Raw genomic sequence first — 15323 nt, forward strand, 5'->3', positions numbered from 1 at the left:
AAGAAACACTTCCGCTCTAATCATGTCTTGTGTTAGATGGCCACCTAATACAAAAAAAAAATCAATCAGTTGTTCCTTCAAGCTGAAATGAAATCACTGAACTGAATTTAAATACATCAATTAGCGCTTTGGAATGTTACCAAGCTAACACGGCTAATGCTATCCCATCGCTATGCACAGGACATGCATATCATTAGCACAGATGAGAAGCAAGTGTTTGCTGCAGTCCAAGAGTGGAACCAGAACCACACGTACAGCCTGTACATCTCCGACTCGCCCGGGGTCTACTTCAGCCTCTCGCTGGAAAATCTCAGGACCACCAGGGGACCCACTGGAAACCTGCTGGTCGACTTCTACAAGGTTGTCACTTTGCTTGATTATTTTATTCTTGATGCTTAGAATTTTTAAAGGAGATTCATACAACAATTTTTCCGAATGTACGGTCGTGTCCAGGTGGAGGGGATCAACGGCATGTATCTGGCCAACAAGCTGGTGGACCACCGCGTCAAAACGTTCATCACCTACAATAAAGGTCAAACGTGGGCCCTGCTGCCGGCGCCCGCCACCGACGTGGCCGGGAACAGCATCCACTGCGTGACGGTGAGCCCAGCACGATGCACTCGTTCACGTCGCACGTTTCGCCCTCGTGGGATGCGCTCTAGATGCTTTTTGATTTACGGCCCAAATTTGCCGCGGCGGGCGGGCGGGCGCTTTGGCTTCACTGCCACCAGCCTCCCTCTAAGACCAACGGGGAAGCTCGGGCGCTGGAATGGTTTTATTATCCGTGTAAGTCACACCGTGTCATTAGGGCTTGTTTCTGGGGGGGGGCAGACTTTCCATTAACCCGGGTGACTTCAATTCACCGAATGCAGTTGCGCCAGGCTAATGAATGTTAGATTACACTGAATTATATTACGAAGAATAGATGTGTTGCCACCGAGTCATCAGCTGATATATGCAACTTATTTCCTTACTGACACCGTATGTTTGATTTTTTTTTTTTTTCTCCTCATGTCGTCTTCAACTGCTTGGTCATGTGGTATTGTGGAATCTCCACACTAAACAAAATTAATTGTAGCCCATCAGAAGAACCCAACAAATTGATTTTTTTTATTTTTGCTTGTGGACCAAAAAGTGCACTTTTTTTTTTTCCCAGTTGACCTTTTTGCTAAGCGTCATTAGCTTCGTTAGCACCACAGCCCATTATTCGCCTAACGTTAGTGTTTCGGTTAACAAGCCAACAACAGCATGCCATTAATTTGACCATTAATGATGCTAAATTGCTGGCTAAAGCACACCCAATGGAGTGCAACTGATCCAGCGGACGACAGATACGTTGTTTTTTTTTATGTATTTCATTTGTGTCGTGGTTGGTTACAGGATTCTCCATGAAATATGTTGTGTATTGAATTTCACCCAGAGCTATATTTCACATTTCACTTTGTTGCAGCAATGACCTCAATACTGACCCCTGACCCCTGGCCCGCTCCCCTGCACAGCCTGCCTTCACCTCAGTGGCCCTATTGATGTTTTCCAATATGCTACATAAGGAGTGGAAATGATTTTCCGTTTCTTAGCGTCACATCCAGAGACTTTAATTACACGCTTCTTTGCATTTAAAAAAAAAAAAACTGAAAAATTAAATGGCCTGTATTTCCTCATTGTTTTTTTTCTGGGGGGGGCAACAAACGTGGCTTTTGTTTCTTCTCTCTGCTGATGAAGGCACGGCCGCTTCCGGTTAATTGCTGAAAAATGATACATAATTACATCCGCAGGTGATGTGACACTATTGTTAATCTTATTGCTTTTGTTGACAGCCTTTTTGTTCACTGCATCTTCATCTGGAGATGTCGGAGAATCCCTACACGTCCGGACCCATCACTAGCAAAAAGTCGGTGCCGGGAATCATTGTTGCCACAGGTTGGCTATTTTCTTCTTGCTATTTATCTTTGTGTCATATTTGATCAAATATGTTTTCCTGTCTGCTGATTTTGATTTACATTGGACGTCCACTATTCACCAGGGACAAAAGTTACGTAATTGACGCCTGTCATAAAAGCACTAGGGGGGAAAAGCACTTTTTTTGAACCCTTCAAAATCATGATGAATAAATAATATATATTAGACAAAATATCAAAAAGCATATTTTTTAAATGTTAAAGTATTTGAAATATAAAAATCACAAGTTTGTGATGGGTCCACTGTATGATCCTGTTCCCATTACCTTCATTAAAATCCACATTTTGATTTAAGTATGAATTACACATCGTTCTTCGTCTTTTTTTTTTTTAATGCTGATGACAATGATAGTCATAAGTGTTATTTCCCTTTACCATGTCACATTTAAGTTTTTAACTTGACTATGCAATACATTTTATTTGAATCGATTTGTATTGGGTTATTTTTTGTTTATACTTTTCTTTCATTTAATACAATGTGAATGTTCTTTAGAAAGCTTTTTTTTTTTTTAACGCAATACCACGCCGCCTCATTTTGCCTTCGAGCTTAAATCTCCGTTGACATTCTAAAGTTGCATTAATGTGTCCTCTGTTGGGGAATGAGGACGTACAAAAACTCACCAAATAATTCACTATTTTATCAGTTGATGCTGCATTTCAGTATATCGTGTCTCCCCCCTCCCCCCCTACTTTCAACTAGGCAATATCGGAACGGAATTGTCCTCCGCCAACCTTGGCATGTTCATAACGTCTGATGCAGGAAATAGCTGGCGACAGGTGGGCGTGCGCACGCAAATGCACGCAACGTTGAAAGAATAAGTATATGTCATTAACACAACTATTGTTTTGCCTTCTTTATGTGTAGATCTTTGATGAAGAGCACAACATTTGGTTCCTGGACAACGGCGGGGCTTTGCTGGCCGTGCTGCACTCGCCCACGCCGATTCGACACTTGTGGTGCGTACGGCTATTACTCAACAGGATGACAAAAATTGCCGGCGCGGAAAGTTTTTTTTTTTTCATTCTTTTGGGCTAGATAATTAGTTTAGCCCCATTGTACAGGACATTCCGTGTCCTTGATATCTCGCTTAAGGTACACTTTTTGTAATACAATGCAACTAGAGCACTGGCGGAGCTAAAGGGGTGGCCGCGGGGGCACCGCTCTCCCCCATCCATCAATGCAAGAGTAGTCATTCGAAAGGAAAAACTAAAATGAAATAATAAAAAAAACAAAATAAATACAATAACTACTTCTACTAGTGCGGCCTAGTTGTTCCATTTATGTCCTTGATTGTCTTTGAGTGAGGAAAAATGGTCTTCTCACACTTCAACCGGACATGGAGGATACGGAATAAATACTTTCCATTTTGCTGCTCCTCAACTGTCGCAATCATTTCCAGCAGTGACAATTCAGTAAGAGGCAGCTGCCCGCGCTAGGATGCGACGCCCTGAGTGTTTTTATGTAAATCTGACGTCCAAGAAGGTGGAAATGGGACGTTAGGAACGGCCTCCTCAGTCGCTCACATTGCGGCAGCTTTGTAACGTCGTCTACTCTGGCGCACGCCCGCCCCCTTGTCAAAAGTGATTAAGCTGCTCAAGAGGTGATTTCCAGGACGGCCCAAATCTATTTCCACTGCTACAACCTGAGTCATATCTCCCTTTGCGGGCGTTTTGTCACTTATACGCGGGAGGAACATTTATCCTTTAGTTTTTGACTGTCCTGAAATGTTCTCACCTTGAGCAGCTTCCCAAGTGCTTCATTTGTTTGATACCAAACAAAAAAAGCGTTGATCATCTTGCACGTCCCCCCCCCCCCCTCATTTCTCTTGTTGTTTGATGTTGTGCTCCTAAACGTCGCACTCTATTGTGTCACATGAAGGATCAGTCTAGACGAAGGCAAGAAGTGGGACCGTCACACTTTCTCCCTGGCGCCTCTCTACGTGGACGGAGTCCTGATGGAGTCGGAATCCGACAATCACATTATCACGTAAGCAACGGAAACTTGCGCCAGTGTAAACAAACAACCTCACTTTAGCTAGCGCAGGCCTAGCTTTCTTGAGAATCACCAATAAATGTTGATATAACCACAGAGAGCAAAAAATGAACGCCTTATTAGATAAATGTACTTTATTTCATTTTATTCTGGCCTCCTGAACTCTGCCTAGCAACAAGTGGCCAGGCTAACATTTCATGTGAGGAAGAAACAACCAAAAACAGTTATGATCCAACAGTTATGAAACGATTCTCCCCATTTTAAATACATTTTTCACATCATCCCGCAGTTTCTTTGGACACTTCAGCCATCGGTCAGAGTGGCAGCTGATGAAAATCGACTACAAGGGTCTATTCAGTCAGCGATGCATGGATGGAGACTACCAGACATGGTCCCTGCACAACAAGGTAACAACAGCAAGACTTGAGACATTAACAAACTCCTGCTAGGAGTCGAGCAGCAGCATTTTGGGGACGCTTGGGTCATAATTACTAAAGTCAATTGTGGCCACTCCCACAGCACTGTAGCCCTCCCTCTCGCAGAGCCGCCAGCCTGCACTTGTTTTTGTTATGACACTGTCGACACCTTTTGATGTGTTTTTATTGAAGGGTGAGCTGTGCGTGATGGGTGAGAAGCAGATTTTCATGAAGCGTCGGCCCGGAAACCGCTGCATGTTGTCCCAGGATTACTCCAGGATCTATTCATCAGAGTCATGCCAGTGCACCGCCTACGACTTCGAATGGTGACTGCTTGTTCGCCCCCATGAAATGCTTGCAATCTCCCAAAGTTAGCGCTAATTGCTTCGCTGACATGTTTGCAAAGCGACTCGCTTATCAAGTAGACATTAATTAAAGACGCGCAGATCCTTTTGCATGCATTAATACAGTATCAGGTTCCAAGAGTCGCAAATATGACCGCTTTTTTTGACTCTAATTATAGTGAGAACTTTTTGTCGCTCCGCTGCGATTTGCAAATAGCTTATTAGAATACAATTAATAATGAATTACCCAATTAATTTTAAATGTCTGTCAGAAATTCTGTTTGATCGGGCTTGTCTGACAATCTTGTCGCTATTTATGGCGTTAAAATATGCCGCTATGAAACAATTATAAAATCTTCCTCGTGATGTTTAGGTTTTTTAGCAGGCTTTGTAAAAGTCGTCCTGCTTTTTTTTTTTTTTTTGTATCCGTGCGCAGCGACTACGGCTTTGAACGTCGCACCGATGGGAAGTGCTCCCCCGCTTTTTGGTTTGATCCAAATGGCGCGGCCAAAAGTTGCAGCGCGGGCCAGAGTTTCCTCAACAGCACCGGGTCAGTGTTCCCTTACATCAAGTCCATCAAAAAATAAATAAAAAATAATTGGAAGTGAGACACGAATTCAGCACAGGTTAATCGTCATTGTCATCGGTTTGCTTTCTTAGGTATCGCAAGGTTCTGTCCAATAACTGCAAAGAGGTCGGAAGGAACGTGTACTCGCCAAGACGACAGGGTTGTCGCTCCAGACCGCCCCGAGGCCTTCGCTTGACCACCGGCAGCGGCGAGCTCAGCGCCCGTGCCGGAAGCAACGTGACGTTCATGGTTCATCTCCAAGACGTAAGTTGCCGTTTGACACAATTTTCCTTGTTTTGTAAAAAAATAATAATAATAAAAAAAATTTTTTTTTACCTTAGTCACGACTAGAGGACATAATGCTCCTCTCACGTCTAGCTCTATTTTTTAGTATTTAACGAACCAAGTTTTTAAAATTAAATATATATGTTGTGGTGCCTGACGTAAAATACGAAGCACAAACACTTCAATAATAGAATATGCATTTAAGATTTTACAAGGTGACAGTAACCTCTTTCAAAAATCTTTCAAAGCAAAAAAAGAAATGTTGGCTCTCTTGGACTATGTTGTTGTAATGCAAAAATCCAGCCTAGGGGGCGCTAGAAGTAACATATAGTGTAAGTATGATGTCTCATGTTTGCCCGGTTCGTTATGCCTGTTGACAAGTTCTAATTATCAAGTGCAAGCAAATTAGAATCTCAGATTAGCATCGCTAATTAGCCTTATGCACAGCGCAGCTCGGGATGAGGTGCTTTGAGTTAATCAGGTCAAGTAACTTGTACAACTAGTAAAATGACATCTAAATACACACAGCAACGTCATCGGTCCATTCATAGCGCACCTGTGTTTTTGCTGACATCGGGCTGCTGCTATTTGATTTCCCATATGTGCCCAATTAGGACTCTTGAACGTTTACGTGAAGAAGATGAATGCTGTCACGTTTGAGCACTCCACAATAAATCTTGTCTTCATCAAAGTTCACTCCCTCCAAGCATTTACTATAAATGAGAGGGAAAAGGCAAGTTGTAGTCATTATCTCGGTGAAGGTCGGCGTGGATTGATGATGTGTAATTAAAGTGAAAAAACACCCATACACATGGTAACGCCATGCGGCTTTGTCTATCATGAATAAACATTAGGGATCTTTTTAGCAGCCATTGATTATATTTTGTCTGAAAGTAAGAGTAAGGAGCCGGAGCATGCGGTGTGAAATTGCTTTGTTTCCTTTTCACTTTGAAAATTTCGGCAGCATCACAGCGCAACATGAAATTTGGTAGGCTTGTCTAAAATAACTAGAGCCACAAAAAAAATCTCAAGAACCCACACTTGGAAATATACAAAAAATGATTTCTAAATATCTGTTTTGTGGGTAAGAAACCCTAAAAAGCATCTTTTATTCGATTTTCAAGCATGTGAAGACCTACTAAATTATAATTAACAAAGTGATGTAACTATTGCTTCTGTGACGACGACTAATGATTAATGTTGTGGTGTTGTGAGCAAGCCTTTGTTTGGCCTCTTGTGGAAACGCATCTGGTGGCAGACAACGGGTTCTTCCTTGTGACCGCATTCAGCGTTTTGATTTTTATTTAATAATTTTATTTTCTGGGATATTTTCCTTGCAGCACAGATCTGGCGATCTTTTTTTTTTTTCTCCTTTGTTTTTGTTCACTGTTCAAGTGTGCGAATATTACCAAGATACTTAGGCGGGAGTGAAACGTCCCTATTTATTTATTTATATATTTGATTAATTTATTAAAGAGAATATTATTAGGGTTGGAGCTGTAGGGTTTGCCAAGGCCCTCTTGGAATCATGTTCTGATCAATGAATGGCCCTTTTTTTCTGCCCTTTATTGAAATTAGTTTTTTGTTGGAGAATTTTCTTTGTATTTAGTGTGAAATTGAAGAGGAAGTCTGCCATTTTGGTTGGAAGCAACAATTTGACCAAACTGCGGGGCTCATATTTTGACAAATTCCAACTCTATATTTCACCCAAGCTAGCCCAAAATAGAAGCTGGGCAGATGATTTGACGGATGATTGACACTCAACTGCCAAGCGCTTTCCACCTCTGCCATCATCTAATGTGGGATGAGCAGGTCGGCAAAGTTTGATGATGATCATTTCAGGGATTCGCCAGTCACTAAATAGAATAAGTTCTGAAAGAAAAATACTACTGAACAATTAATTGAATTGAAATTGACATCATTCATTTGTTTATCAAAAAAATATATAAATAAAAAAATATGGGAAAAAGTAATTGCATATTGTCTCACAATCACAACATATTTTCATTTTTTTTTAAAAATGCTACAGCCTTAGAATAAATTAGATCCACACAAAACTGTTTGTTGAACAAGCAGCCTTTTGGGCACACTCCAAATTTTGTTGCACACGTAAATGAGCCACAACTGGAAGCAGGTACACCAGACAGATGGTTGACACGCAATTGCCAAGATTTTGACTTTGATTTCATTGGATGAGATTTTACTTTGATCAGGTGGTTCCAGGGCCCGTTCAGCTCTGTTTGCAATTTTAATTACTTCCGATACTCTGAGGGGGCAAACGGGAAAATATTTCCTTGCTGCTGCTGATTTAACCGTAAAAGACAGCAGCGAATAATAAAGCCTAGAGATACTTGGAAAATACTCCAAGCCATTTCGAGTTGTATTTTCTGACTCGATTGCCTGTCATCGTGTGTGTGTTAGCAGCGACAAAGCCTTTGTGACACACCTGAAGAGACGACTCGGGCCGAGCACTTTAGCGGCGCAGCGCTTGGACGTGCTCCATTACAAGGCTGACAGGTGTTGCAACCCCTCCCCGCCCCCTCCTCAGGGAGACTCGCCGAGGACCAGCGTCCAGCTCGACTTCGGCGACGGCATCCGGATCACTTACTCCAACCTGAGCCGGGCCGACGACGGCATCCAGCACGCCTACCGAGCCACGGGGATTTACCGCGTGACGGCGGCGGCCGAGAACAGCCTGGGATCCGACAGCTGTGTGCTCTATCTGCACATCACCAGTACGCCAAAAATCAAATACTCACACGTTGTCTCTTCTGCTTTTCACTTATTCATGGAGTACTTTTCAGACTTGGGAAGTAGCTCCGGTGTTCTGTGAGATGGTAGACTGGGGCAGGTTTGGGACCTGTAGTGGAAGGCGCCATGTTATTTGATGTTACAAATAATAAATAAATGAGTGCGGGAGACTCACGATTACAAATACGTATGACTGAATACTATTCACTGGAATAATATATAATACTAACCCGGACCCTAATTTGCATATGTGTTGCTACCACAGGTCCAGTTGAGCGTGTGTACCTTTCAGTTCCTCTGGTGGCCTCCAGGGGCAAGGAGACCAATCTCACAGCGGTGGTTTGGCCGAGTCACATCAGGACGTTGACTTTCTTCTGGTGGATCGCCAACAGCTCAGAGGTGACAAGCTCCGCCTCTTTCTGCAAATACATTCGGCCCGTGTTCAGCCGCACCGCCTCCCTTTGTCGTGATGTTTGGGGATTATATATTTTTGTATTTTTTCAAAGCCTCAGACAAAGGTTACCCCAATCAGCAGGTGATCATGGTCACCCCTGGCCCTCCACATAGCTCCGCCCCTGGATGTGTTATTGTCTTTCTGTTGTCTCGTTTCTAACGCAGCCTATTATAACGCTGGATGGGAGTATCTCGTACACGTTCCAGAAGGAGGGAACAAATAAGGTCACGGTCCAGGTGGCTTCTGGAAGCACGGTGCTGCAGGATTCCAGGGATATCACCGTTAAAGGTTAACGTGCAACTTTAATTGGTGACATGAATATGCAAGACATGTGGTCTGCTCGCCGACGTGGATGAAATGTCACAGCGAGCAAACACGGAAAATCTTGATGCCAATTAACTCCAAGTTTTGGGAAAATGAGTCAAATACTGCCGGTGAAAACAAATGGTTTGTTTTTGTTTGCTAGAGTTTTTCAGGTCGCTGCTGCTGTCTTTTTCCCCGACGCTTGACGAGCACAATCCTGACATCCGCGAGTGGCGGGAGGACATAGGCCGCGTGGTGCAGACAGCCCTGTCACAGGTACGTCAACTCCCAACCGCGACTCGCCGGACCAGCCGTACCTCCCTGGGTCATTAGTCTTTCATGGTCATGTGCACCATCGCTACAGCGCTCGGCATGTTTCATGGGCTGTGACGGAGATCTTGCCTGTTTTTTGGAAGGCTTCTTTTCTTACTTTATTTGTGATGACAGCAAGCAGACGTTGGGTACATTTCAATGGCCGGCAAGTTGTGTACCAGCCAGCTTTTACCGAGTGAAACTGATGAGAGGAAAAATGCGGAAAGTCAACTTGACAAGCTAGCCAAAAGGAGGATTTGAGCCCAGAAGAGACGGATGGATGAAAATGCTGTGGAAGAGGTGCAAGAGGAAGTTTTTGCGACTTTGTCGAACCACAAAAATGCATAATTCAGTAAGCAGACAACTTTGATCAAATAGACCGAGGCAGCAAAAACAAACCAGTGCGACAACAGTAATTGTCCGCCAGAGGCTAAACTTGTTTGCTGTCCAATGGGCTGCAGAAAACATCAAATCGAAAAGATTAAACAGAGATTTTTCTTTTTGAGACTATTGGCCACAAAATAAGTGGATCGCGCGTCTGCCTCGCAGTTTGGAGGTTTTGGGATTCAAAGTGCAAAATAAATGACGTCATTTTTTGTTGTCAGGTTGCTGGCGTTCCCACCAGTCAGTTGCTGGTGTCTTTGTCTCCTGGACTTCCAACCACGGCGGAGCTCTTCATCCTGCCCGATGTGCTCACGCCAAATGAGCACAAGAGGCAAACGCGGGAGGAACTGCAGACGGTAGGAGGAGGAACATATATATATTATCATTATATATATTTTATATATGTTAATATATATTATATTATAAAATAAATAAATAAAAAAAATATATATATATAAATATATTAGTGCCACTCACAGTGCTTCACTTTTTTTTTTTTTTTATGTTTCTAAACAGATATCTGACATTTTTGTCAGCCTCCTCAACCAAGGCCTGGTCCACTTTGAGTTGAAGGTTGGCACTCGCGTCAGCGTCTACATCACTCAGCAAACTTTGGGTACGTGGCTCTCTGACGGCACGTCCGCATACTCGACTTTCAGCCGACACAACGTGCGCATCACCGCGCACCTCTTTCTTTCTTATAAGTCGTCGATCGATGACGTGATGGACGGAAAGGCGTTCGAGACCGCCGAGGTCGCGTTGTCGTTAGCATATCGCGAAAGCACGTGAACGAGGTCCTATGTGGCTTTACCCTTTTCATCCGCCGATGGATCTGTCTTCATTTGTGTCGCCGTTCAAAGGCCTGCATCGCCTTTTAAGATGATCCCCAAAAGGTCACGCTTCATAGTCCTTCCTTAAGAAGAGCAAGAGGAGGGGGACAAACTTTGAATATCGCACGTCAGCATTTAAAAAGCCATGACAGTGCAACATGACGGACCCCGGGGAAAGCCTGCGGACAGCCGAGATGTTCCTTTTGCACCCCGAGGAGGTCAAGTGGTGTCCGGCCCAGAGTGACAGATGTGATGAGTTGATGCATCCGTTTTTGAAAGTTTTGTCGTCGTTAGAACACCATCAATCTCATGTTTGTGTTGTGAAGATATTGCTGCATCTTCAAGCAATGCTGGAATAATCGATGGTACTCCCTCACAGCAGCCAGCGGAGAAAAGCAGATAGGGAAAGGGCTAAATGTATTTAAAAGACAATATAAATAAAATATTACAATCATAAAATTAAAAGTTGTAAAATATATTTTTTTTAAATTTGCCATGAAGATGTTTCTAATTATTTCTGCCCATCTGCACAATATTATTGAATAAATGTAAAAAAATACTTATTTTAAATCTATTCTCTAGCGCCGCTAGTGGATTCCAGCACCCTCCACAGCGGGTCGGCCATGTTGGTGATGATCTGCGTGGTGTTTGTGGGCTTAGCGGCCTTCTTCATTTACAAGTTCAAAAGGTAAGCCCCCCCACCACAAATCTGGAAATCTCATCCTCATCTCCTTTATCGTCAAATCCTCTCACGGTCGTCCTGCTCTGTGCCCGTCCAAAAAAGGAAAATCCCTTGGATCCACGTGGAGACGGAGGACAGTCGGGAGAAGGAACCCGAGATGATCAGCACGGTCAGTCAGAAGGACGACATGTCCAAAGTCAACCTCGCCGACTTTCCCTCGGAGAAGGACTTCACGGAAAAGCAGCTGGACGCCAGGAAACGAGGTACACCTGTTTTCTCTCGAAACGCCATCACTTGGCAAACGACAGCGTGGACACCGACGTGACAGCGTGAAATGCAGTGCGGGAACGTTTGTGACACGTTAATATGGGATTTCGAGTGAAGCTGTCGCCGCAAAAGGCTTTACGACTGTCATTTAGTCAAAGCGTGCTCGCTCACAAAGTACACCTGCTGACTCTCAAGCAGGGGTGCTCAAACGTTTGAAATTTGACCCTTGTAATCCTGACAGCAGTTAAACAATAACCAAGGTGGGATTTAAAAAAAAAATAATAATTTCAATATTCATTACATGTTTAATAGGAAAGAAAATTGAAATCAGTTCTTATGCACACTATGTACACCAAAAAGATAAAAAGTCTACATATTTTATAGTTCAACATCAAAATAAGGAAAAAAAAATTGAAATGGCACGGACATGGAAAAGCAGCTCGCGAGAATGACTAAGAAGAAAAAAGGGGAAGGAAGCTTGGGTGCTCTCACCACTGAGGCAGACGTGCTAGGCATAAGCATCATGCTGCCCCCTAATGAGATCCAATACATTAAAAAAAAAAAATCTTAGCAATGCTTACTTTTGATTGACAGAGGGATTCATTTCATTCCTCTCACATGACATGAAGGCTGCAGATTATTTTTTTTCTTCACACCTTTTGTAGTGCTGCTTCTTTCTTTCCAAGCGGTCGCCAAAGTGAAACCAAGCGACTGTTGTTGACGAGATTTTTATTTATTTTTTTCCCCAGGCTCGCAGGGTGAAAGACATTTAATTTTCTTTTTTTCTTTTCTTTTCATTAAATCCCTCAAGTCTCACTTTGTCTGCTTTTGAGATGGAAGTGTTTCCAATCAGGTGTGCCAGGAGCGTCAGATCCATCATCGGCTCACGCGGTTGCAGGGTCGCCCCTCGGATTACCAGACGATTAATAGCTCAGACATTAAAAGTGCTTCCTTTATTGCTGTCATCCACAAGAAACAGGTGGATTTCAAGTGTTGGAATGTATTTAAAAAGTAATAGTAAATATTTTTTTAAATGGCATTTAATTTGTAAAAAAATTATATTTAAAAAATTAAATTCATTGGCATTTTCACTCTTTTTTTTCATTTATTAAATCAGCATCCAAACACAATCAAGGACAGAAATATCCTCATGACAAACCACATCAAGTCACACCTCAAACTAAAGGTTAGGATGAGGAGCTCGGTAGATCTGTAATTATTTTTGTTTAGTATGTACTCGCATGTTTCATGTTTTTTTCCCCCCCCTACTCTGGCGTGACTATCTTTGTGCTTTTTATTTTATACGCTATTATTACAGTCACTTTATAAATCTTCATCTTGACCTTAAGTGTGCTCACTACTGCGAGATTGTCAAGTTTCACCTTTCAAATGCGCCTGCGTCTGCACAATCCCAACAGCCTCACTTACATTTATCCCCCCGACCTCATGGGCTCGCTTTCAGCGACTAGCGCTTTCGATAGGCCACGCCCCCTCTCCGTTTCCATTTCTCGTCTTGATGTGCGGGGGAGAAGTTGTGAGCGTCACCTGTAATGACTGTTGCGTAATTATTTGTCTTCCTTCTTTTCAGGATCGATGGGGAGGAATATGGACAGAATTGTAACGAGGGAATATCCAAACTGTACAAACGTCTAAAGACACACACACTGTAACCCAGTAAGTACACAATGTTGTGTTTCAATTGTGCTGCAATTGTGTGCTTTGTCGGCTTCTCTTTTTGATAATAGTTCCTTCATGCTGATAGTCGCAATCGTTTCGAGTCATGTTTTCACACTTCCAACAAATAGAGTTGAGTAACAACTTTACAGTACTTAAGGATAAGGATTCATATGCCAGGCGAGACTGTAGAAAGTATTTCAGGGAAACAAGGTATTTAGTGGGAAAAAGTATTTAGAAAAAAATCTTTAGATGTGCTTAGGGTTAGGGCTAACAAATATAGTAAAATTAAAATAATTATTGGGCGAAAAACGCACATGACAGTGAACCCCTGTTTGTTATGTTTTACGGAAAGTTTTTGTCTAAGACGCCAGCTCCCTGTTTTTAAATTAAGAGGCAAAATGTGTTCACTTCCAACTGTTTAACTGTTTATCCCAAACACATAAAGCATAAGAGAATCAAGCATTGAATATTTAAACATCAAAATCTTCAACCAAATAATAAACCGATGTCTAACGATTGGCTGCTAACATAGCAAAACAGATTTTCGTAAACCAGCTATACTATTCAATTAATGTTTGATAGCAGTTTTCTGTCAACGAATAATTCACCAATGTGAGCCCGAAGGCACTTTGAGGCCAAGTGTAGCTTCAACACACGTGGAGCATAGCTAAGCTGAACAAACATAATGACAAAACAGCTTGAGAGCTGAATCTGCAGACATTTTGTAACTCGACAAGTGTACATAAAATCAAAAGAAGGAATGTAAATCTCAAAACTTCATTTGAACTCATTCATTGTTTCCATGTCCAATGTCTCACTAATCAACTACTGTCAGCATTTTTACACTACATTAGCATGCCCTAATTAATTGTAAAAAAATATATAAAATATATTTAAGAGTATATTAGGGTGAGCAATTGTTCTCTGTCGTAGTGATTTTAAAGCTTTCTTGGCACATGAAATAAACATTAATGAAACACCTTGTTCTATAGTCCACTTGTGCAATGGCCAAGCAACGTGCATGATCTCTAATTATTACTGATGACTTTTTGTGTTTGTCCTTTTTCTTACTGTGAGTACATTTTGAAAACGTTCAGAATAAATGTATTTTTATATGGCACTGTTTTATTTCCCTCTATTCTGCAACTGATGAGAGCTATTTAGATATGTCATTGTTTTTGTCAATGAGATGACATGGTTCAGCAATAATAATGTCAAAAATTTATTTGTAACAAACCACATCAAGTCACACCTCAAAGTAAAGGTCATGATGAGGACTCTCCAGATCCATAATTGCTTTGTCAATATCGCCTCATGAGATGATGTGAAGATCGAAAAACATGTTGAAATGTTTTTGGTTTGTTAAATAATGACTTGTCTCTTTGTTTGCTTACTAGCAGCAACCTGAAGGTGTTGTACTAAACCTGACTGCTATTTTGAACTGTTCATAATTCCTTCCTCCTTATCAAAGGCCCCACTTCCAGCTGAAGAAAACTTTTGATGAGCTCTTTAAAGTGCTACTTTCTTGTGTAATTTCCTGCTAGAAGCATCTGAATGATATGACTTGAATATTACAGCACTCAACGTCAACTCTGTTTAGTCATCTAATTAGACTCAAATTTTGCATCTAAATTCAGGTCTATCCTTTATATTTCAGATGAAAAAAAACACATTTGACTTCCCCTCCACGATTCCTCAAAATATTTTCCTCACGTCAAAAAGGCTAAATTAACTCCCACACCGAATTGCCCTGCAGCCTTTTGTCGTCTTGGCACTTTAAACATCTCACACCGATCTTCATCACTCCCGTTTGCCTTGTGCGCCCTGGGAGCCTTCTCGTAGACACCCTTGCTCTCTCTGTCCCTCTAACTGCTTGGAGATGTGCTGGCAGAGTGCAATCTCATTGAACGGCGACAACAATCGCTAATGGATGCTCGGCCGCCGTAATGTCGCACTCGATGAAAGGAAACACACTCATCAATTCCGCATTGTGGCGCCGGGCGATTGCTACGGCTTATTGTGCGCGGGACATTAGTCATTCAAGGTGCGACTCGCAGACTTTCTTCCCGGGGAACGGGATAATTAATTTGTCGCGCAGC

At 42.3% G+C, this 15323-nt stretch overlaps 1 protein-coding gene across 2 annotated transcripts in view; it reads left to right on the forward strand.

The window, feature by feature from the left end:
• sorcs3b (sortilin related VPS10 domain containing receptor 3b) overlaps positions 1-13570 on the forward strand; it is a 35165-nt gene extending 21595 nt beyond the window's left edge. For both annotated transcript variants that reach the window (XM_037271992.1, XM_037271991.1), the window contains exons 9-27: positions 181-360; positions 454-600; positions 1818-1920; positions 2659-2735; positions 2824-2915; positions 3838-3945; positions 4241-4358; positions 4560-4693; positions 5148-5261; positions 5372-5543; positions 8113-8299; positions 8581-8714; positions 8934-9057; positions 9236-9348; positions 9990-10124; positions 10285-10384; positions 11181-11286; positions 11383-11543; positions 13136-13570. In XM_037271992.1, the coding sequence (XP_037127887.1) occupies positions 181-360; positions 454-600; positions 1818-1920; positions 2659-2735; positions 2824-2915; positions 3838-3945; positions 4241-4358; positions 4560-4693; positions 5148-5261; positions 5372-5543; positions 8113-8299; positions 8581-8714; positions 8934-9057; positions 9236-9348; positions 9990-10124; positions 10285-10384; positions 11181-11286; positions 11383-11543; positions 13136-13200 (2370 nt within the window). In that variant the 3' untranslated portion in view covers positions 13201-13570. The remainder of the gene's footprint in view (positions 1-180; positions 361-453; positions 601-1817; positions 1921-2658; positions 2736-2823; positions 2916-3837; positions 3946-4240; positions 4359-4559; positions 4694-5147; positions 5262-5371; positions 5544-8112; positions 8300-8580; positions 8715-8933; positions 9058-9235; positions 9349-9989; positions 10125-10284; positions 10385-11180; positions 11287-11382; positions 11544-13135) is intronic.
• The last annotated feature ends 1753 nt before the right edge of the window (positions 13571-15323 follow it).

Source organism: Syngnathus acus, chromosome 15 (assembly GCF_901709675.1).
Source record: "Syngnathus acus chromosome 15, fSynAcu1.2, whole genome shotgun sequence".
NCBI classification, from domain to species: Eukaryota; Metazoa; Chordata; class Actinopteri; order Syngnathiformes; family Syngnathidae; genus Syngnathus; species Syngnathus acus.